The sequence below is a fragment of the Rhincodon typus genome, chromosome 9, assembly GCF_021869965.1.
Source record: "Rhincodon typus isolate 14 chromosome 9, sRhiTyp1.1, whole genome shotgun sequence".
In the NCBI taxonomy this organism is placed as follows: domain Eukaryota; kingdom Metazoa; phylum Chordata; class Chondrichthyes; order Orectolobiformes; family Rhincodontidae; genus Rhincodon; species Rhincodon typus.
The window spans coordinates 66015439-66039582 of record NC_063340.1 but is presented as its reverse complement, the minus strand read 5'-3'; the positions used below and the strand labels follow the sequence as shown (position 1 = coordinate 66039582).

The following is a 24144-nucleotide window of genomic DNA, read 5'->3' as shown; positions in this document are numbered from 1 at the left end:
TATCAACTCAAGACAAAGGAATATAATGATGGAAGAGACCGGAAGTTTTGAAAGGTTTCGGTTGTAATAACCACAATACTCGTCTTTTCCGCGAACTCTTTAATTAATCTTTAATTTAACAAACTTTGGACGTTCCACAGATAAATAGATAAGTTGGTAAATCTATGCCGAAATCCATTTTAGGAACATTTGCGATTTGTTTAACGAGCTTTACCAACTAACATCGATGGAAGATATGCACGCATAACAAAATATATAATATCTTGTATCACGCAATTTTAAAAAATTTATCTTGTGATAAATGTTCGATTTTTTTTCCCCGGAAATATATTAAACAAAAGTCTACATCAATTTATGTTGAAATTGTTTTAGTCATCGTATCATTTTGAGAACAGCTACAAAGCGTGAAAACCACCACAGTATGTTGCTATTTTCTATGCCATCTTTTTAAAGTTGAAAATCGAGTTTAACAGGTGTCCGTCAAGTGTGGTTATACTGCGTGTCACTGGTTATTAAGTAAGCGTTCTATAATTCCTGAATATTTTATTTATACGTTTTGAAAAATGCCTTTAAAATCCTGCCGGATATATTTGTATGTGTGGTGCTTTTCTGTTAGCCGTCTGCAAAATCACACAAACCCTACAATACAATTTGAACTCGTGTACTACTATAGAAATATAGTATATATAGACCCTGACATTGCCGTTCCTGATGTAGGTTACACTCCAGGAATGAGTCTGGCACCCTGGCTTAGTCTACAATATAAATCAGGCTTGTACAAACGCGATAATAACGTCAAAAAGTCGAGACCTTCCGGCTTTCGTGAGGTTGGAACCAAAACTTCTGCCATTTTTTCTTTTGTTCCCCTGTTTCCTGGCGGTAATCCCTTTTCTGAAATAAAGACATTCGACAATTGAAAAGACATTGCGTGCCTTATTAGCGTTTATTCTGAATCAAAAATAATGAGTAAAAAAATCTTTTGATCACTTCAGGAAAAAGGCTTATTTTTATACAGGGGCCTTTTTGTTTTTGTTGACTTTATTTTACTTTGACTCTTGTGGCCAGGAAGCTTAGTCCAAACAATTTCGCCTCTTTTCTTGCGCCGTTCTTTATTGAGGTGAAACTTATAGGCTTAAAAACAAAACTGAATAAACATTTCAAGATTGTTTTTAAAAAAAAACAAAAATAGCAAAACTGTTATAAGATGTGTAGAACAGGTGGCAAGTGGTACATAAATTAGAAATGAACCAAACTTTAAAAATAACCCCTTTTGACTCGAAAAGGAAGTATTTTCCCAAAATCTGTGGTAACACATTAATAGGTTACAGTCACAGTACAAAGATTGATTCATTGATGAAGAAAAAATAAATAATTGGCGGTCCTTTTTTTTTTAACAGCCCTCTTGTTAAGGCTAGTACAGTTTACTGTCAGGATCAGAACCTAGACAAAACAATAAAAGACACAAATAAATTACACCAGATCATTAAACTGCATAGATCCACAACTTTCCTTTAGCTATGGAACTCTAGCTCTGTTTGACTAATGCACAATGGTTGAATTACCCCATAAATTAATTTCTGTACCCAGTGAATAAATGTTGTGATCATGATGCAGATGCATATTACAGTATTAAGCAAATATATATTCATAATGTTCACATTCAGTAAACATATTTCATGCAATATTTTGCCTTTTTATTACAATATCTAGATAACGTAATGATAGAATTCAATAAACATGTTGTACATAATCAACAAACCTGTATAACATTTGGTAGAAGACATACATAGATATTACAGTGTCCAGAAAATGCCTTTGTTAGTGTTTAGCAAATATATATTTTACAATATTCAGCAAACTATTCTAACTGTCAGTAACATACTACTGAATTGAGAAAGCGTATATTACTACATTAAAACATTGTGAACGTACATATTACAACACCTGATAAATACATACTAAAGTCAAGTACATACATATATTACAACATTAATTATATAGTATATCATTTCATAAACCAACATATCACAACATTCAGGAAATATAGGCAACATTCAGGAAACAAATTCAAGATTTCTTTAAAATGGAATTTGTCACAATGTATTGGCATGTTTTTGTACTAATGACTGAATACTGTAATGTACATTGTTGTTGGTGATATTTGCTGAGCAGTTTAAACGATGTACTTGACTAATCTAGTGGTTCAGCAATGGTGCTAGTAGAAGTACTATGTTTCCCCACTGTGCCGCTGTCCCTTGGATGTTTCATGTAGTTATGGATTTTAGTCATAAACGTAATCAAAATTCTGCTGCTTAATTTAAGACAATGCCCATTTCTCATTTCAAGTTCATTGTAAGCCAAGGCAACGATTTAGAAACATGGATGTCTTCTTCAATTGCAGCGTATCATATGATCTATAACATATTAACATGGACACATAATATAACCCATCAGTCATTATCCATAAAATATTGTCCAACATTAACATCCAGCAAAATGTCTACATTGCATTGACGTATGCTAATTCTCAGCATGGAATATAATAGTTTTTTTGATATTTGATTTTGATATTAGAGCCCCAAGTAACTGTCCCTGTTCTTATAAAATTAAATTTACTTCTAATTGAGTTCTGTATTAGTAAAGTGGAATGTATGCATATTAGTACTTAAATAGACAAATGCGTTGAATGTAATAAGTGTCAGGGGAAAATATTAAACACAAGCGATACAATAAATAAAGTGCATTGCTGTATTTGATGCAACTAATCAAATATCGCATATGCTTTGTTTACCTGTAGGAGCTCATTTTGCAACAGTTGTATTTGGTTATGTAATCCCTAGTTGAGCAGATATAATTGTACAATGGTCAACGTCCACTACTTTTGTAAAGTGCATGCATACCATTATGAATGCTACAGTTGTCAAGCATTCTTATGGCGAAGTATCTCATGACAATTGCAAAGCATCTTTGCGAGGGGAATAGATTCTGTAGATTCGACAGAAATATGCCATTGGCATTATTTCCTTATTTTCAACAAACCTGTGATATCCATAACACTATGTTGACCAGTTACTTTTACCTGCACTGCTTCCTGCCATCAATCTGAAGAGACTGCCAATTGCAGAGTAGTCAAACGGCTTAGTCTTCTACTTAAAATGTACCTGCATTCTTTCGCATTTTGTGATTGTAAACCAGGGCAAGCCAACCTATTGTGGTGGTAGAGGATGAGTTTGGATTATGCCATTCTGCATCAAGACAGAGTTTGGTGCAGATTGTTTTGATGTTTTGGCAGCCTTGCGAAGTTAAAACGACGCGAATGTCTTGGCGAGCAAATGAGTCAAGAAAATAAATGCATAATTACATCTCTAACATGTAGTCTCGCCTTCCACTTACTCTCTATACAAAGATGACAACAGTGCTTGACATATCTAAGCTTGACATATTTCAATAACGACTCCACACCATAATCGCCAACGAGCTGTTGGTCGAGATGCAATTGTTTTAAAGCTGCCAGTAGCACCCGATCAAGGAAATACTGTGTATTGTACCTGTTACGGTGCTGCTGCTCACTCTCCTTTCAGACTTCAGATGTCCTTATCTCTATTGATTGTGGCATAGAAACCGGGAGACAGATGAATATGATATTCGACAGACGTTGCTCAAACGTAAATAACATGTTCAGTGAATGATGTATTTATGCCATTATCCTGTAAATTAATCGAGGAAAATACATCTTCCCAAATATCAAAATCTATTTATAGACGTTAGCCACAACGTGTGCATCTGACCTTCAAATATAGCGATCTCGATCAGGGGACGCTGTGTGTTTATGTGTCTGAGATTCTACTCCTTTCATCAATTAACATGTTAACACTTTTAAGACAAGCAAGGTTATGTTAAACAAAAAAAAAGTACTGTTACAGAGAAGATTGCATTTAAGCAACCTAAACTGCATCGGAGTTGGTTAAAACATCCTTGAGAAACAATCTTTCAGTTTAAACCGGTATTATGCCATCGAGATGTTTAGCATTAGCTTAGTAGGAAACATATTTCCTGCACTGCCCGCAGCAGAAGGAAACACAACATAATCTTTTTTTTTAAATCACGTCGTTGCATTTTTATGAGAAAAACGATAAGAAATCGCTGAACTTGTCAATTTGGTGAGTGAGTGGCATTGCTATTTGCTTATCGATGTGGACTTAATTTTACACTTTCAATAGCAAAACTTGCTCATTATTCTTCTAGTATATCATTTTGTTGTGTAGTCCAACAGTCTTAAAGAATAGATTCTTCTGTTTGGTGACAAAAAAGTCAATATAACTTTTTAAAATAAGATTCAATTGTCATGAATCTTTATCAACAATTTCAGTAATGGGTTAGCCCTTGCTCGGCTTGTGTCATATCGAACATCGACGATAAGATTTCCCAACAGACAAATGCAGAACGTTGATCTATTAACGGAGCAAAAATTATGGACTGATCAGCCCAAATTAAACAGCAAAATGTGGAATGCTATAATGTCCATCAGTATGCACTTTGGAATACTTCAAAAGCTGGCAGTCATTCTTCATTTACAAAATCTACGGATGAACTATGGTATAAAGAGGTACATAAAATATTTTGACAATCCCATTAAACAAATGCCCAACAATACTGAAAGTTATCTTACAGCTATGTGCAACGCAGCCCAATATTGTAATAAGCGAACAATCAATTCTATGGCAAGGATTCACAAAATACACTAATAACATGAGTGCTTGTGTGTTGGGGGGAGTAGTGAAGGGTGAGTGCTGGAGTTCTATTATGCAGCTGACAATAATGACCGTTCTTTGTCATGCAACACAATTCTGCAAAAAAAGGTAATATCAATGAAATTACGAATAAAATAAACAAAATGTTGAGGCGATGGGCAGTAAAAGAATCCCCTTTTAGGGAAACGCTATGTGTCTTGTAACCCTCGCATTGTTTTAAATGTACTCTGTGTCCATTTAACCCCACGCAGTTATGTGAGAAATAAGTCAGAAAGTAAAGTGAGAACGAATAAAGTTAACTGTATGAACGATGGTCAGTGCTGTCTTCATAACAGATGAAGTGTGTCAAACTGCTAGATAAGACATGTTGAGAGGATTGAGCCGGTGGCATCAAATGGCTTGAGATGATACATGTACAATAAAACTGATTTCACTTAAATATTGGATGATACAAAGTAATTGGACATTTTTTAAACAGGGAGATGGAATCAATAACTCGATTCCATTCAGAATGGGTGCTTCAAGTTGCATCAGCCCAACAGTTTGAACGGCTTAGCTTGAAACTTAAATTTGAGAAATATTTAAAACGGAAATAGTTTACATACTGTATCAATTGGCCATTCAGTACACAAGATTAGAAAGATATTATTGATCAATTCAACTGCCTAAACTGATCTTCATTTTGCCACCACAACTTTATAGAATGTTAAAGTGTGATTGACTGTGAAGCACTGTATGCAGCTAATCGTGTTAGTATAGTACATTGGCATGTTCATCTGACTGCAATTTACGGAAAGTTTCACCCCGGCATATTTCTTCCAGCTTGGAACAATGCATTCATCCTGATTGTTGTGTAAGTTTATTCATACATGTGAATATGTTCAGAAATGTAATTACGTGAGTGATAGAAGACAGTATATCTACGCAAGATTTTCCTGTTGCTGTTGCATCTTTACACCTTCCATTAATGTCAAACAGTTGCTAAAGGCTTCAGAGTACCGGTTGAAGCTGCAGCCGATTCATGCGTCAATCATTACACATTTCAACGTCTCGCTTGGATTTAGAAATGCACTTTTTTAATGTATGTAATTTATAAATAAGCTCAGCTCCATCAGTTCGATAGTTTAGAACCTGATCACTTATCTCTAATCATGATAACGGACCCCAATATTACTCCCAAAGTTGTCCGAAAGTAGTTCTGCAACGTAGGGTAGATCAGACTGCCTAGGTTCTGAGGTAGGGCGTGCGTGGGACGGGACATTGCTGGGGCTGGGGGTGTTGAGGGGGAAGGATGCCGGGTGAGGGAGGATGCCTTAGCTATTGACAGCGTCCTCTACAGGGGACTGAGAACATAATTTTCCCGTTGTGTCCAAACGCTATGCAAGGGGAATGGAATTTATAGGTTCACAACAATCGCAAAGTCTCCGACTTGTAAATGGGTCGCTTCTTTCAAATGTTGTTAACAGTTTTAAATAAACTATAGATTTCTGTGTATTCACAACAGTTGCATTATCAACATTAACCAGTCCCTCGTTGATTGCTATTTCTTGGACACGCTTTTATAAATTAATCCTATTGTGCTATTTGTGAAGCCATACAAGGAAATTGTAAATCTACCAAAGGATGATATACAAATCAGTACGGCAATACTTTGGACAAAAGTGTTTGCTGCTGGTCCCATCCCCCACCCTCGCGCTCCTTCCCACCCACCATTGCCTGAAGGAAGAGCGAAGGGACATAAAGTAAAAGCGGTTCTGTTAAACTCCGAAAGATCCACAGTCTATCTGATTCATCTAATACTTCGCCAGATAGTCTCAGGTGCAGCTCCTTGATTGGATTTAAAGCCAATGTTGGATTCTTTGTGGCTTTGCTGGTGCAATAATAGTGTCGCTCGCATTCTTCGCTATGATCTTGGACCATTATTTAAACTTAGAGCTGTGAGCTTCTGACGCGGCATAGCGAGGGAAACTGTAGTCCAAATCGCCCAGTATTTCCACACTATTAATACCTATGTAGGTTGGCCACACCATTAGTATTACGGCTAACATAATTTGCTAACAAATAATGTTAGGATAAAGATTTTCAATTCAAACCTATCTCATCTATTTTTGTAGAGGTTTGCTATAGGATGATGTGTATCATGTAGTCGCATTACTGCTTCGCGACCAACGTTTACCATAAACTGTTAGGAAGACTAATAAATCATTTTATTCTCAGTCCGTTGAATTCAAAACTGATAATTTAGCGATACTCAAGAGTTATGGGTCTTCCACTCAATGTGTTTCCGGGTACAGTATAGATGTTTCACCGACCAGTGGTGTGGTTTCCTATGATATTTGTATCTCAATTTCTGTGTATGTTTGATTTGAGGGTGACATTGTTTATACCTCATATACGTCTGTATATCCTGTATGTTTTGTAATCTATGTGCATCTTGTGTGTTATGCATTTTTTTTTGCTATAGTGCTTGTGTTTACGTGTTTCGTGTAGAGTTGGTATTTTTTCTAGCCATGTAGTACATATCTAACATGTTTCTCAATCAGGATTTGAATTTTACAGCATAGAAGAGGATCATTCGGGCCATCGCCAGTTATCTGAAGGAGCTACCCATTTAATCTGTTCCCTTATACTTTCCCTTTAACTGTTCACATGTTCCTTTTCCAAATGTTTATCTAATTATCTTTCAAAAACTAATGGATCCAGTTTCCACCACTGTTTCTGGTAAGGCATTTCATGTCCTATCTGCATAAAAAGAAATTATCTGAAGTCTCTAGTGATTCTGCATTTTCTGTCAATGTATACTGCTGTGTATGAATATGTGTGAATAGAGCTTGAATATATACACTTAAACGTTGTTAGTGTATTTCTTAGGGTGACTAATTTGCTTACGTTACGACTATTTGTATGTGTGGTGTTTTAATAGATTATATGTCGCATTAGTGCTCATTATATTGTTAATCAGCATCGTGCACCGAAGAAAGAGACCACTCCGTCCATCTTGTATATGTTGACACATTCCATTTACCTGCTCCGTTTGAATATTCTCTACCTATCGGTATATACTTGTGCAAAACATATATTCTGTTTTGAGATCATACAGGGTCACTGTCTGTGTTTGCATTGTGAATATACTGTATACAAAAATATGTGTACATGTTTATGGTGAAGTTTTGTTTTGTTGTCACTGTTTCGGAAATGTACATCTATAACTGTGTGTATATTCAGTTAGCATGCTTTAGTTGTACATCATTTATTTGTAAATGTGCGTTATTAACGTATTTTTTAAGTGTTATGCATCATGCATCTGCGCAGTCTGTGCATTTGACTGTTGCGTTTTTATATCATATGTTGTTTGTACTATTTTGTAATTTATTCCTTTCGGCTTTATCATTGTGCTTCAAGAGTACTGTGTTTGTGGACTGTAGAATACAATCATGTTCATAACTTGATTATTTGTGTAACGCTTTTGTATATGAACATATGAAGCCCCAATTAATTAGTTCCAGCAGTTTTGTTGTAGTAGGACAAGCAGAATAATAAGGGATTAGTACAATCAACTTCTATTCACTCAGCAAACATTGTAAGAAGAAAGAAACAACCCAAATGTTTCAACAACACGTGTAAAACAAGATTTCGATAGAAGCTGGATTTGGATTGATTGGTACAATAATGTCACATTTACAATTTCTGTATGACTAGGTGCATTAATAGCAGGCTGTTGGCTTTGCAGGGAAGAGAATGAAGAGTCATATGCTATTTTTCCCCCAGGGATTCCTGTTGTAAAAGAAGAACCAAAGCTCTATTGAGGATATGTAAGCATACGCATGCATTACCAACACAACACGTTTTGGATTAACAATAAGAAATTGCAATGTTATCTTTCAGCACTTTTCACAACCCCATGCCCCTCACCACCCCCCACTTGCAAGTCCCTAAAACCATCTCAACCTCCGCTCCATGCGAGTGTCTGAATGAACCAGCCATAATTGAAAATCCAAGTTGTAAATACATTGAGGTCTGTAAATATGTTTTGCACAAATATCAATTGGAGCTTGTTGTTACGTTGGATTATAGCTGTGGGTATATCTGAAAAGAAGATTCCCTACTTGTACATTGTCCAAACGGACTGAAAGACAAACAAAAGGTTGTCCAAATGTGACTTTCTCGACCGCTACTGCTGAAGTAGAAGCCAAGATAGTGTACCCAGGAAAAAATCGCAAATTCTATCTATTTACGCTACCTATCTATCGATGCATCGACCTACCTACCTGGTATCTACGTTCGACCCACCTGTCTGTTTGTCCAGTTAACCACTATGTGCATCAATGACACAATTATAAATGAACTGCATAGGCAAAACTATGGTAACCTTCCAGTAATTAATTCGTACAGATGTTTGGTTGACTTGGAATGATAATCAGCGGGTGGTCGATTTAGATTTATTTACATAGGTGCAAGTTCTTACCTCCACTTGGGATACTTGTATTGAGAGATTTCCTGCTTGTGATGTAACGCCGTGTTTAAAAAGAATCACTTAGTCTTACATCGCAACACAAACAGAAACGACTTTACAATTTAGACATCTGGGAATCCTTTCTTAGTTCACTGGAATCCAATTTGTAAAACTTTAAACGTTGGTGTGTCACCGCAATGAGAACAAATCTTTTTCGAGGCTAGTTTCACAATCATGCCCTCTACATAAAATGACCTGGCTATCGAATGGTCAGCAATGCCTTAAACTAAGGTTTTTAATGCGATTCCAGATTTTGCTGATCACCCGTGGATTAGTTTGTAGCACCCTTTCCACGGTCCAAAAGATGATTCGGGTCCTACTCCAGGAACCTGAACACAAGCATGGAAGCTGACATCCCAGTACACTGCTAAGGGCGTGCTGCACTATTGGGGATGCTATTTTTCCGACGAGACCTGAATACAATCCTCATTCGTCCTCTCGGGTGGGCACAAAAGATTCTGTGGCATTTCTTTGGAGTTAAAGTAGCAGGGGAGTTATTTCGGGCAATATTTATTCCCACGTCAGCCCCACATAAAACATGATCTGGTTCACGAGGCAGTTTTCCACCACCTTTTCAAGGCCAACTAAGCATGGGCAATAGATGCTGCCCATGCCTGCGACGCCCGTGTCCCTCAAGGGAATAAAAATATAGCAAGGCTGTTGGTTTTTGCTGTGTCCAAGTTGACTGCACTATTTCTGACATGAAGCAGGGATTGTGTTTCAAATGGCCGTCATACGTGCAAAGCCTTTGAGACGCTCGGTGGCTTTGAAAGGCACGATATAAACTTGATTTCTAATTTAAATTGGATCATACTTCTAAAAACTAGAGGTAGTACTTAGTAATAGCATACTATTAGTCCGAAAAACGTTTGCCATAAAGAGCAAAAGAAAAGTCGAAACAGTTCTGTAGATCTGAAATTAAAAACAGAACATGCTGGAGAAACTCAGCTGCAATGAGTCACATTGAACTCTGCTTTTCTCTCCACAGATATTGCCAGACCTGCTGAGTTTCTCCAGCACCTTCTGTGTTTTTTTAGGGCGGTGCATAGTTTGCAGGTCAATGCAGGATAATCTCACCGCAAGAATACAGAATGCGTAGCTGTAGTTTTATAGTTTTATCACAAAATCCATGCACGGAAAGCAATTCCTTGGGAATTCGGGGCAATGTATAGAATAACAGTAAGGCTGCCAGTGAAACATCCAAAGAAAAGCAAAGTAGAACAGCAGCATGATTCACACTTCGGCACACACTCATAACACACTCATTTACTGACTGACAGACTGACACAAATTCTCTCACACACGCCATTTACACGCTCGCAATACTCCCAACTCTATAAAACAGCAGATTGCACTGTTGAGTAATAAGGTCAGTAAAGTACAAGAATGATCAATTCTTATTCCCACAAACATCCTGACACCAGTACACACCGAACAATCATTTCATAATTTGTACAACCAGATTAGGTTGCATCGCTTTCTGAATAGAACAGCATGGATAATAAGTGGGGAAATCGTTGATTGTCAAATTAGCGACCGAATTCGTATTTACCCTCACTGCTACCCAAGCGAATGAACTTACCGTAATCCCTTGTCTCTGTAACGAATATCATGATGTGTGGGGTTGAGGGGGACGGGCAGGTCCTGGTGGAGTGAAGCTACCAATTAGGAGATATGCAACATTATATAAGATTGTTATGACAGACCGGAGAGTTGAATGGCAAATCGCATTTAACAAAGATAAGTGAGGTGAGGTGACTTAGTCGGAAAAAGGAAATATCACATGCACCATAGAAATTAAGAGAAAAATCATTTTAAACAGTAATACAGCTGAGAAAAAAGGATGTTAAAAACTAACAAAACTCGAGTGTAGTATAAAATTCAAAAGTGATAAATGTGTGCTGAACTTGCATAGACACTTGCCAGCCCGCACATGGAATATTGTGTGCGGTTGTGGTTTCCTTGTCATGAAAAAGGACATAAAAAGAAAAACCAGTGAACGTCCGAAAGGATTGACAAGGATGATATCAGAATAGGATATTGCAACTACTGAGAAAGATTGAATAGATAAGGGACATTTATTTTTTGTAGAAAAGACTTAAAGGTAACCTGATAGAAGTCTTCAGAATTACGCATAAGTAGGACAGATGCAAAGAGAACATTACCACAAATGGAAATAAATGCACAGACTATAAATACACAGCAGCTACCTTAAAGAAAATCCAATATCGACATAAATAAGGAGAAATGTTTCATTTGGTGAGTAGTTACAATGTGAAACCCATTCCTATCACAGAAAGTGGTTGAGGCAAATAACTTAGATGCTTCCAAAAGAAAACTGAGTACATGATAGAAAATGAAATAGAGGGATATGCTGAAACGATATAATCAGAGAAACCGAATGAAAGTGTAAACACTGGCACATTAGTTTAGACCGATAGTCTGTTATAGATACTGTACAATTCTGTAACATAATGCTGCAAATGTTGATAGTTACTAACTAAACGTTATTATAATGTTGTTTGAGATCAACATTAACACAATATATTTTAAAAAAAACAAAAGAACTGCGGATGCTGGAAATCAGAAACAAAAACGAAATTGCTGGAAAAAGTCAGCAGGTCTGGCAGCGTCTGTGGAGAGAAATCAGAGTTAATGTTTCGGTCTAGTGACCCTTCTTCAGAACTGGTTCAGAATTGGGAACAACGTTCTGAAGAACGGTCAGTGGACCCGAAACTTTAACTCCGATTTCTCTCCACAGATACTGCCGGGCCTGCTGACATTTTCCAGCAATTTCTGTTTTTGTTTAACACAAATTCTTTGCGTTCATACGGTAGAAAGTAAGAAATATGGAAGATAAGTGAGTGGACATAATTGTAAACACACCTGTAAACACCAGCTGAAAAGCAATTGTTTCAAACGGGAACAGAATGAAGTATATTCAGTGCTGTAGAATTATACCCTACTTTTCAATAAACTGGCTTGATAACTCTTGCACTCAGTTGTTGTTAACTATAACTGATTGCTCAATCCATTTTCCTGATGTTAGTTTATCTCCTTGGTTATACATTTAAATATTTCTCCAAATCGGTTTACATAAAATCCGTCGCGAATGAACGGGCGCGCTGAAGTTCAGATGGATCCATTCGACAGGTGAGCTCGGGATCTGTTATTCTTTATTTAATGTAAAAGCCATTATCAGTAGACTTTAAATACATGCAAAAGAGGGATTACCAACATACAATTTTTCTGTGTGTGAGGAATGGAGAACTGCTGATACGGCTGTTAAATTCCCCTTCCCGGCTCTGATACTTAGTCAAAGTACACTTTTGCACACGATGTAATATTAAAACTTCAAACCAGTAGCAAATCGTAACACTTGCCCGATAAATATTCGGCAACAAACTCGTATATAACACCCATCATATGCTATTAGGTATCTGAGAATGTTGTGCTTTCGATAAATATTCTGAGTAGCGGCAAGGCTACGCACACTCGAACTTGTTGATCATATTGATCCTTTACTTTCCAGTCCATTATTTATGTTTGTGCGATGGCGGTGGAAAATAAACCGGACTGAAAACAGACGAAAATGCTGATGCAGCATTATCAAGTAGTAGTGATCACGTAGGTGATTATTAGATACGGTTCCACTGCCATTTTTAGTTTCCAGCTGACTTCAAAACTATTTAGCTTCTTCAGTATGTTGACAGAACGCGTTCGCTGAATAAATCAAAAAACGTGAAACACGCAGAAACCCGGGTGTAAGACTGCCTATTAGCTAGCAAAATTTCGAATCCCTAAAACTGCTCGATATAAATCGCTATCAGCGTACATTTTGACATAGAATTTCACATTGCTATTGCTTAGAACGAGAAAGTCTGCTTTGCAAACAACACATAAACAGTTTAAGATGATGATTCATTCAGCAGATTGTAATTCGAATCTCCAATCGTGGTTAGCTTTTATAACACAGATAAAGCAGTGTATTGTTTTATTTGTAGCATTGACAGGAACAGTTTGCCCCATCGTATATCATTTAGTGACGGTTAAAGAAGCCAACGGTTTTTTTTTCCCTAAGTTTTTTAATAAATTGGTATAGAGAGCACAAATTTACACAAGAATGCAGTGGCAAGTGACGCATCGTTAGCTGGAAGTCAATTGGTGTATAATATGGAACATAATTAGCTCGAGACTTGTCATAGTTCATCATAGATATGCTTGGCAACTATTTTGAAAGAAACAATTTTCATAAATGATTGTACGGTTAAAAAAAATCACACACTTAAATTATTATGAAGAGCAATGAGAAGCTAAGCTATTTCTGTCTCAAATTCTGTTTTGTTTTCAGACTATTTCTCTTCTGTATTGTGGGAGTTACAGCACTGCACTTAAGTTCAGGTGAATAAGTCGCCGGAGAAAACTCCTGAAACTAACTGTACTCGCCGACGTATTATTCGACTTTTGACAGAAAGTAACCAATCGTTTTGCCCACGTTTATGCAGCAGACCTGTCCCACTACCCTTTGAGAAAGTAATCCTGCACGTGCATTGGAAAAGGTATGGAAGAGACTGTTGTTATGAATTTAATTCCACGCTGTCAGCCAGACTTCTGATTCCTAAATGGCATGTGTAAACAATGGCTGTAACCACAACAATAAAGCATTATGACATCCATATGTTCGTGTTCAAATAGTAACAACAACTAACTGATTCGATTTTATTCAGAAAGTCCTTCCCCTTTATACAGGAGCTCAGACCGAGAACGCCCCACAAAGTTTAGCTCACGAAAAAAACTTTTCTTTCCCCAGAAAAAGCACGTAAAGATGCAGTGTCATCACTGTGAAAAGCCGCAGTTGCCCTTACAGTCGTAGTTATAACGCTGTTATAAACAAGTCGCTGGACTTTGATTGTGAGGAAGATATTGACGAGAATAAATACCAGGAAAGGAAACATAATGAAAAAAAAGGATGACGAAGTTGATTAGACCGTGATGGGAAATTAAAAGAGAAAATGCACGCGTGTTCGAGCTGGATAAGTTTATTTCCCATTCCTCACGTGATATAAGGTTCTTACCAATTTGAGTATCGGAGGGGTTTGGGGTAGAGGCCATGTCAATTCATGATTAAATGAAATATACTATTATGCCATTTCAGCTAAAACACGTAAATTTACTTTCAACAGCATATGAAATTAATGCAAGATCTTTGGAGAAGGATTGTATAAGATCAAAAGCTAAGGAGATGCGCTTTTGTCATTAGTTTATTACTATTAGTGTTATTATTTAGTGAAGTGGCGTGATAATCCTCCAACCCTAAAACCTTGCGCTTGACTGACTCATCTATTGAGTGCAATGCGGGTGATGGAAATCAATGTATCTGCTGCAGGCCAGGCTAATGGATTAGAATTAGTCTATAGTGCAGAGTGTTCGATAGTATGGGGGGATGGTGATTGCTGAGCTGGGCTTGTATAGCTCTCATTTATCTATAACAAGCTGTCCATAATCCAAATAAAGTAATCATCGCTAGTGTGTAAAGTTCCGGTAGCATTTTACAACATCTTACTGTAAGAAACTAGTTCTCATACGCACCAATTAATGAAGGCGCTCAGCCAGTGTAACGGGAACGGATTTGGCAAATTTTCTTTCATCATCTGTCAGGCTTTGGAATAAAACAACCTAAAAAGAAACCTTTTATCCTTGCTTCGCTGTCCCTCGGGGGAGCACTATACATTTGTTTCGAATAATTTACTTTAAGATTTGAAAAGACTAATTAATTTTTAAGTGCTAACCCAGTAGGGGAAGAGGCACAATGCCATACGCCAAAGGCAAGCAATTGGCAATCGAAAGGTTACCTGAATTTGATAGCAATCGAGCGGTTTATTCGGGAGAAAGCACGATGGGCATCTGCTTTGGGCAGCTCGAGGGACCGATTATATAGAGGCAGTTAAGTCAACTTTTTTTGACTAAAGCAGATTGAAATGTCAAGCCGACTGACCAATGAGCCATGATAGCACCATATGATATTATATTGGATTCAGTGCTTTTATTCCTGTAACTAATTCGTTTTGACACATACACATAACCCGGTAGCAGGAAGCCCAGCGTTCACCTTTCACCTCCTCCTCCTCCTCCCAGCAACTTCAGCCACCCTAGCACCACCGCCAGCTCCAGACCCCCTCCCCCGCCCCCACAAACAAAAACTGCTGGGTTTGCAAGGCTAGGACGTACATCTTTGTTCAATTCATTAGAAGTAACGGATTGACATAAGGTAAATCTACGGTAAAGCGCCTTTATTTTTTGTCTATGGAGCGACCTCATTAAATATCGCTAACAAGGCGTGCAAATCTCCTGATTGGACAGTCCTCTTGTAACACGCTGTCCCTTGCAGGATGTGCACTTAATAAAGGCCACAGGGAAAATAACTGGCAAGAAATTCCAAATGTCCTTACAAACAGACTAGGAAGTCTTTCAACACACAATCTGATGCCTGCCGCCCTTCTCACTATCAACTGCGCATCCGGCGCTCAACTGAGGCAGCGACCGGTCGATTGAAACAGTTGTTTCAGCCGACACAGTTGTTGAAACTGCGAGAACAAATGGTTCCTTCTAACTCCTTAATATTTCCTTGTTTACATCCTTAAACGCCCATACACGACTGTCAACATGTTAAAATTCAAAATGCAAATACCCTCACAATTTTTTTTACGTTTTGCAGAGCAAACAATTCATTCTTTCCAACCTGTTCGCTTAGCGTATCCGCGTGATTATGATTTCAACTATGACCAACTCTTTAATGCAAACTTCGAGAAGCCAGCAGATTTGTAATGTTCACATACAGATCCTTCACTGTGATGTATTGACAGGGGGGAAAAAAAGCCCTGGTCAAGTTTGCATAGTTCCGGGGTTAAAACTTCACACCATCACCCCTCGGTCCAGATAGACCAGCGCAATTTCAAATTGGAACTTATTGTCCTCAATTCATAAGGGACGGTAAACGCCCCTGATGTTTAACTGTTTCTGTTGAATCTTAGTAGATTAACATTGATGGCGCAGGTGGGGAGGTGGGAATTGGTCTGCACTTCATTGGAACGACTTGCTCTAGACCCCAAATTTCCGAATACTGTGCTATTGACATCTTTAATTTTGAGCGTTTACTCTTTTATGCATAGAAAGAAACTCGAAATGGAAGAGTAGCTGTCATGCATTTAACTACGCGACTACTTCCTGATTACGTAAAAGTCAATGTGAAGTAAACCAGCACCCTCTTTAAACAATATATAAAGAAACGGTTAATAACGCCAGTTAATAAATAAGATCTATGATTCTACCTCTAATATAAGGGCTACAATTTTTCAATATCATTCGAGTATATTTGATGCTCGTTTTTGGAGAAATTATATATGCTCCATTTCGGTCTCCATTTTAATTAAAATAATTTGGTTGCATTTGAGCGGGTTCTTATCTGACTGCTTACTTTTAATCAATCTAAGGTGCAAAGACGATCTGATTTATCTGTGAAATTTATAAACCCATGGCCCAAAAGAATGAAGCCCATATCTTTGCATATAAATCCAGGCAAACTATTGCTTGTAACCGAATATCGTGTATACAGTTAACTCAGTTAAACCATGACGCAACTACTGTAACGCGAATGGATCAGGTACAATAAAATCAACAATGCAAGCAAAACTAAATAAAATCATGTATGCAATTCACTTCAGCATTGAGGATGGAGGACAGACTGTATTGGCAGTCGATAAATCTGAGCTGTTTGCGCCCCGTCTTGGCAATGAATATAGCGTCAAGCAAAAAGGCCCAGCGGAGCTCACATTTAACCAGCCACCTTAAAGCGACAAGGTCAACGCAGGAGGAAAGAGTAGAGGAAACAGTAGTAGAGGATGTAAAACAAAATGGAAATTTAACAAGTAACGCCAAACAAAACTGAACAAAGGCGAAAGTAAAGGGTCGAATCTATTTGCTACATCAATACCGACAATGGCGACATGACAATACCAAAAATAATAAGCCAATTCCCCACCTTGCAAGGGGTAACTAAAAAGTCTCCGAAAGCATTACGTTGTATATTGGATTAGAGAAAAGAGAACAACATAGAATAAGTTCAATCTTTGCAGCAGATTTATTAATAGTTAACACATTCTAAGTCATATTATCCGACCCAACTATTTAGACTCATAAACGTCTTACTTTATGTATACAGAGTCAACATTATATGAAATGGCCCACACTTCCGTTTCTTTTTCATGTGTAAACTTTCACGGTTGATCAAGCAACGCTGTACTATAATGCTCCATATAAATCAGTTAAATCTGAAAATGGTTTGAGAGTTTTCACAATCCAACTTTAATCATACGTTATGCAAAGCAGTGAGACACAACGGCCGCAACAAAAGCGGAAACCATTCCAATAAAACAGAAACTTACAGGAACCTGAAAGGCTTCTCCGGGGAAAGAGTCCTGGACCTTTCCGGATGCTGATCTGTCACTTTGTATAATTGCAGCATTTCTTAATAATTGTGATTTTTGTTTCGCTATTGCTTTCTTTTTGGGGAGGATACAGTTGCACGAGCCGGACAGGGCTCAGAGCTTTGAATGAAGCTGTTTCATTGACGGTCACTGCTCCAAACGGCAGCGGCCAGCTGCCCGTCATTAAAAAGCCATTTACACCCTGTACTCTTCACACAAAGATTGAGCGAATAATTATGTGCTTGTAGCTTTACTATGTGAATGTCTCTCGAATAGGCTCTGAAAACCGCGCACATCATTGCCTTTATTCCTAGCACCTGCATTTGTATGTACTATATAGACATCTATGTTACAGAGAGAGAAGGAATCATATTGTACATTTTCATCTTTTCCCTTTGTTTTGCGCGGGGCAGAAAATAAATGGCAACACCTACCATTCAAACTGATTTCTGTTCAGTTACACTGATGACTGCCCGTAAGACTGTAGGATAAAGGTGGTCGTCTGTGGTGACTGAAAGATCTGAAGCTTCTCGTGTGCCTGAAAAAAAAAGAAATAGATACATAAATGTAGATTGCCGCGGACCTCACAGGGTTAACCTACAGGGGTATTAATCCAACATTTTAGAAGCATTTTCCTAAACTTTCTTTTATCTCTTTTGTTTTGTGAAGCAATGAACGAAAATTAAAGTGATTATAAAAGTAGAGATTATGCTGCTAGAAGCTTGCCTCTTTCTGTTTTCTCTGAATGAAACAATTTAGGGCATTTAAATGGGCGTAGATGATACTTTTTAATAGAAATCTACAGCGAATGTGTAATAGAGCATCGCCGTTTCCAGTTGAACAACCTTCCCAACTGGACCTATTCATGTGCCACTTGGAATTACTTCATGCGGAGTGCGCTATGACAGGACCGCAAACAGTTTGCAGTCCATTAAAGAACCCATACCACCCATTAGCGTTATTATCTTTGTGCACAGCAAATTCGCTCTCTGTTTCCCTTTTTAATTGCAATATCTTTTTTCACCGGGACCTGGAAAGCAGATTGGGTACATAACCGTTCGCCTCGCGTTTTTTTTTCGAAATCCATTGGAATGTGGAAGAGACCAGAGAAGGAAAAAAGTTTTGAATTCCTCAATGATTTTTTTACCCCGTAGAAAGGCGGCTTAGGATAATTATTTCAGCTTTATTGAGGGCAGATTAGTTGAAGTCTGGATGCTGCGTTTCAATACGCGTTGTACAATCCGGTACAATGTCCGTATTGTTCGCTACTGTGTGTGAACCCATTCAAAATATACACTTTTTAACACCAAGCAAAGTCGTGTCTAAATATACACAGTAAGGCTGGAAAGACATTCATGACCCGTACAAATCTTTGTAAATCACACTTCCATAGTTACAGAAGCCAAACAAAAAAGCCACCAGCTCAAGATGTTGATTAAACCTTCTTAAAGGCGAACATACCTAATGGTAGAATATAGTTGCACGTTAGCAACGGCCAGCAGAGCTCCCAGCGCCAGGACCGATGGAATTAAAAAAAAATTAAAACGCAACGCGTTATTCCAGCCACTATAAACCAATGATTCAAAATGAAAGAGTCCTTTTCTTGAAAAAAAGGGGTATACACTAACTTCTACCTGCAGTCTATCCACATCCGGTCCATGGATCCCCAAATAGCCCTATCTGTGCGAAGTCTTTAACTCAAGCTGCAATGATACACAGCCAGTGCCATAACGATGTACAGTATTATTACTGCACGCTATACTTCAAATGGGCATCGGATTGGCAATTATGCTATTAATTAACAAGAGTTATGGTCACGGGAGAAAGCGCAGTGCTGAAGGCAGATTAAAAAATCTCCTTATACAAACACAGCCATGACATGTATATGGGTCTAATGATCTCATTTTTCCTTTATTCCCCAGCCCTATTAATGCTCATACCGGCAGAATGAAGTGAAACTACGTGCAAATCATGTCTAAACTGTCTCAGTGAGGAGCCCTCGATTCCACCGTGTCTTTTAGGCTGTCCCATTTACTTTCGCCCCGTCTTCCAACCTTAACGAGGTTCGTTAAGATCGCGGTAATATTTCCCATCCTCTAATTACTCGTCCCACTTAGCAAATCAGAGCGCGGAGGCTTTCACATTTGAACTTTTCAAGAGGTAGGTGGGCGATGCTGAGATTTTTTCAGATAACCCCCACGCAGTGCAAAAGTGGTGAAAGCCTCTACGTTCTGCTGGTTGATTGGCACGTTTGACAGTGATTGACAGCGGCGCCATGGCAACGCTACAACGACACCGCCAAGACCAATAGAAAAAGCGAAAAAAAAATCAGTGCTCCACACAGTATTTTGGGGATATAATATGAGGGAGTGTGACACTAGGCGATTTCGTTGCATCTGACACGTTTTTGTGTTTTTTTTTTAATATTAAAAATCACCAAGTCAGTCCATGGTGTTCAGGTCCCAGTTCGAGCTGTATAGCGCCCTTCCCCTTCTACCAAACTCAGCCGAGCGCGCTTTTCTCCTCTTAGCCAGCTCCCGGCCCCAAGAAGAGTTGTCAATGTTCCAGCTACCGACCATCAATTTCACTCCGGAGCAAGTGGCCAGCGTCTGTGAGACGCTGGAGGAGACGGGCGACATCGAGAGATTGGGACGCTTTCTCTGGTCTTTACCTGTGGCGCCGGGGGCATGCGAGGCGATCAACAAGCACGAATCGATCCTCCGAGCCCGGGCGGTCGTGGCCTTCCACACGGGCAACTTCCGAGACTTGTACCACATCCTGGAGAACCACAAGTTCACCAAGGAGTCCCACGGCAAGCTGCAGGCGATGTGGCTCGAAGCGCACTACCAGGAGGCCGAGAAGTTGAGGGGTCGTCCTCTGGGGCCAGTCGACAAGTACCGTGTCCGCAAGAAGTTCCCCCTGCCCAGGACCATCTGGGACGGCGAGCAAAAAACGCACTGTTTCAAGGAGAGGACGCGCAGCTTGTTGCGAGAGTGGTACTTGCAGGACCCATACCCAAACCCTTCCAAAAAAAGGGAACTGGCCCAGGCAACCGGTCTGACCCCGACACAAGTGGGGAATTGGTTTAAAAACCGCAGGCAGAGAGACAGAGCGGCGGCCGCCAAAAACAGGTCGGTGGGGTTTTTTTTCCAGGTTACCCTTCTGCCAACTAGTCAAATTGACATGTAAATGTTTCGGAAACTCAGCAAACCTTCATCAAAACGCAGTAAATAAAATCACAAGATAAAACGTTGTTTAAATGTACACCATTTTTTTAATGAATAAAATAACATGCTCATCCAGGATACTAACTGAAACAAAATAAAATCTCAGGGCAAACTTTTTAAGCAATTCAGCAAATGAACAAAATTACAGTGCAATGGTCAATATTGGGAAGGTGTTATTGGACGGTGTAAGAATCTTTTTTAAAAAATTTCGAAGTATCAGTTATAAAATAGGATCACAACTGACCACGGATTTAACAGTATAAATTCCATTAAAACGATCACCAATCGCAATTTCATGAAAACAAAATCTACTAAAAACTTCTGTAAAATAAAACCAATTTGTGTAAGAAGCTGAAATTAAAGACAGTCTAATTAAAAGTAAAATTTACTGGAACCAATGAGAGAAAGTGATGCCTTTACTCACTACAGTGAAGGGTGACATGATATAATTATTTGGACAAAATTTAACTTAAATACGTTAAATGTATTTTTGTTTGGTTCAGAAACAGACTCAAAGTTTCCTATAATGTCAATGGGCATAAATGCGTCTGGTTTTATGAAATGCTTTAATTTGTAGCCAAGAGAAATTAAACTATCAGAGAACGTGGAATAACTTCCGGGAGACTGCAAATTCCTGCTTTAGGTAAAAGGACACACAAATCAACAATTGTTTACTCTCAAACCAAAGTAAGCACGTTTGAATTGAGATGAATAACACGATGAACTGGCGCTCACTCGTTGAAAAATATGCAAACGCTATATTTCGCACCATGAACTGAGAAGTCCCATCCTGAATACATTGCTAGACCAGTCCACGACAATTGAAGTTCTTTGGATATTTGACTAAGGTTTACGTGCCACTGAGGATGTTAATACTACTTTCAGCTTCTGAAAAGTTATTGGGTACCCACCTCAATATTTGAGATATCTTAACTCTTCAAATACGATAAAGACGGCGTACTTGGCGGGGGTTCAAACCAATACAGGACATTATTTACTTTGCAGGCGATAGCAATATCTCTTTATCCAAAGTAAACACATACTGTTTGACTTGCTAACATTCAAAGTGCCTCTAAGCATTTCAAGTTAACATGATAAATATCGCCAGAGTATAGTTTAAGCACAGAAATTGGGAATAACTTGAAGCATCGTTTTAGCAAGCGGGCTGCAATAAGATGCACCGATAAGACCGCATTCTAACTTATCTTTCGAGGAGCACTTTCCCCAGCAGCAATACAATGAAACGCGCGCTAAACTTGAAGACATACAGAGTGCAATTGTTACCAACTAAATACATATTTCGGTCTGGTCAGTTTCTGAACATTATGCTAACTGAACCCAACAAACAAATTGCAACAACAATGCTGATTGAACGGCCGTATCTGATATGTAAACTTCCACCAAATTTTAAACAATTACTATTTTATTATTCTAAAAAAAACAAACTATTCGTGCCCATGGAACTCCCGATTATTGCTATTTTGCTGCATATTTAACGATGTTTAGCTTTTCAACAGTACAAGGTTTAAATTGCTTTTTAATAACTTTATTTGTTCCAGTGATTTCTTGGTCTTCCAAAATAACGATCCATGAGGAATATTTAATAATTCTGTTTTGATTTGTGAATCCCTACCTCCCTCCCTCCTTAACTCTCTTTCTTTTGTTTGTCTCGGACAGGCTGCAACATCAGGCAGTGGGACAGAGCGGGGTTTGTACGCTTTCGGAGCCGGGCTGCCCTGCTCACAGCGCGGCGGAATCTCCGTCCACAGCCGCCAGCCCTACTACCAGCGTGTCAAGCATGACAGAGCGAGCCGAGACGGCCACGTCCATTCTCTCGGTAACCTCTAGCGACAGTGAATGTGATGTATGATACAAAAACAAAACAAACTCTTAAAGCATTCACGAAGGACTATGGACCTGAGATTTAAACAAAAAAAAAGACATTTAATGAACATTTTTAAGAAAAAGAGACAAACAAAAAAAACACATTCGAGAAGGAAAAAAGTGACAGTTTAAAAAAAAACAAATCTAAGGCAAGCACGTCTGATCCAGCGCTTTCCATGGAGCCACCCGACTTGCATGATGTATTTTATATCTGGGAAAGTAATAATCTACGTTAATATTTTTTACAAGGATCTACAAGGAAGAGGGAATGAGAGAATCTTCGTCGCCTTTGTTGCTCTCGATAGTCCGAGTGCTGGTCAGACCCCCGAAGCCAGGCTGAGAATCGTTTTTCTGTTCCGCAGACAATCATTTTTCGTAAGCACCTTTTTCTACACTTCTGTTACTGCCTGTGTGGGTACTGGTTATGTGGAAGAATAGTTATGACTGTAACAGATTTTTATTTTTTATTTCAAAATTTTATATGAATTATGTATATCTAATGACGCGATCATTCTCCCAGTTTGTAATATATGTGTAGAAATGCCTGTATATGATATTGCTTTTTTTTTTCTCTTTCTTTCTGTCTCGATTACAGACTCAGTGTTCTTGCATATTGTGTCAAACGTCTGACGAAAGTACTAGGTTCTTAAGAAAGTGGGGAGGGTGGGGCGATATCCAACTAGATAAATCTAGTGCGATGTAATTTTATGCAAAGTGCTATTTTGAGTATCTTCAGCAACCACGAAGTTCTATTATATCTCCCGAGTTTATGTAGGGCGCTTACTAGTCACTGTTTCTCCAACTGTGTGTTTATCTATATGTAAAAAACTTTCTAAATCAAAATATAGTATTCCGTTTTCTTATACCTGGTGGTTTATTGTGTCTTTCTCTGCGAAGTTACTTTGAATGGTTCGACATACTTACACACAGAAACTACAAAGGGAGGAGTTTGTGTGAAAAGGGAATACGCATTGAAGGGTATTATACTCTTGGATTTCGTAAAGAACACTTTTTTAAAAAATGTAAACGTCAGCTAAATTAATCACTCATATTAAAATGGGGTCCAATGATCGCGGGGAGGTGGGAGGGAGGAATGAATGTACTTACGTTCTACTTAAATAAGTTATCTCACAAGCTATCCACTTCATGAGGAACATTATTGCAGCCGAGTGAGTGATATTGACAAATTATACAAGAAATTGGGTTGGAGACAGTAACTTCCTCCTATTTATGGCGGCAAATGAAAACAGTAAATACGAGGACTCGCCATTTAATCAGCTAATCAT

At 38.5% G+C, this 24144-nt stretch overlaps 1 protein-coding gene and 1 long non-coding RNA gene across 2 annotated transcripts; one reads left to right on the top strand and one right to left on the bottom strand.

Annotated features, from left to right (window-relative positions):
* Nucleotides 1-385: 385 nt before the first annotated feature.
* Nucleotides 386-19800, bottom strand: LOC125484114. The gene is made up of 3 exons (XR_007262972.1): nt 19688-19800; nt 18182-18285; nt 386-891 (listed from the first exon to the last, which is right to left on the bottom strand). It is a non-coding gene; the product is annotated as an uncharacterized LOC125484114 (long non-coding RNA).
* Nucleotides 19801-20104: 304 nt separating this feature from the next.
* On the top strand, nt 20105-23656 carry six3a (SIX homeobox 3a). The gene is made up of 2 exons (XM_020534909.2): nt 20105-20878; nt 22652-23656. The coding sequence occupies exons 1-2, from the start codon at nt 20196-20198 to the stop codon at nt 22842-22844; spliced, it is 876 nt and encodes a 291-aa protein (XP_020390498.1). The 5' UTR covers nt 20105-20195; the 3' UTR covers nt 22845-23656.
* The last annotated feature ends 488 nt before the right edge of the window (nt 23657-24144 follow it).

Bases quoted from the DNA above. Each gene is read 5' to 3' on its own strand.
- six3a (XM_020534909.2), top strand. From the start codon at position 20,196: ATGGTGTTCAGGTCCCAGTTCGAGCTGTATAGCGCCCTTCCCCTTCTA. The intron at 20,879-22,651 runs GTCGGTGGGGTT...TGTCTCGGACAG, and splicing joins GCGGCGGCCGCCAAAAACAG to GCTGCAACATCAGGCAGTGG.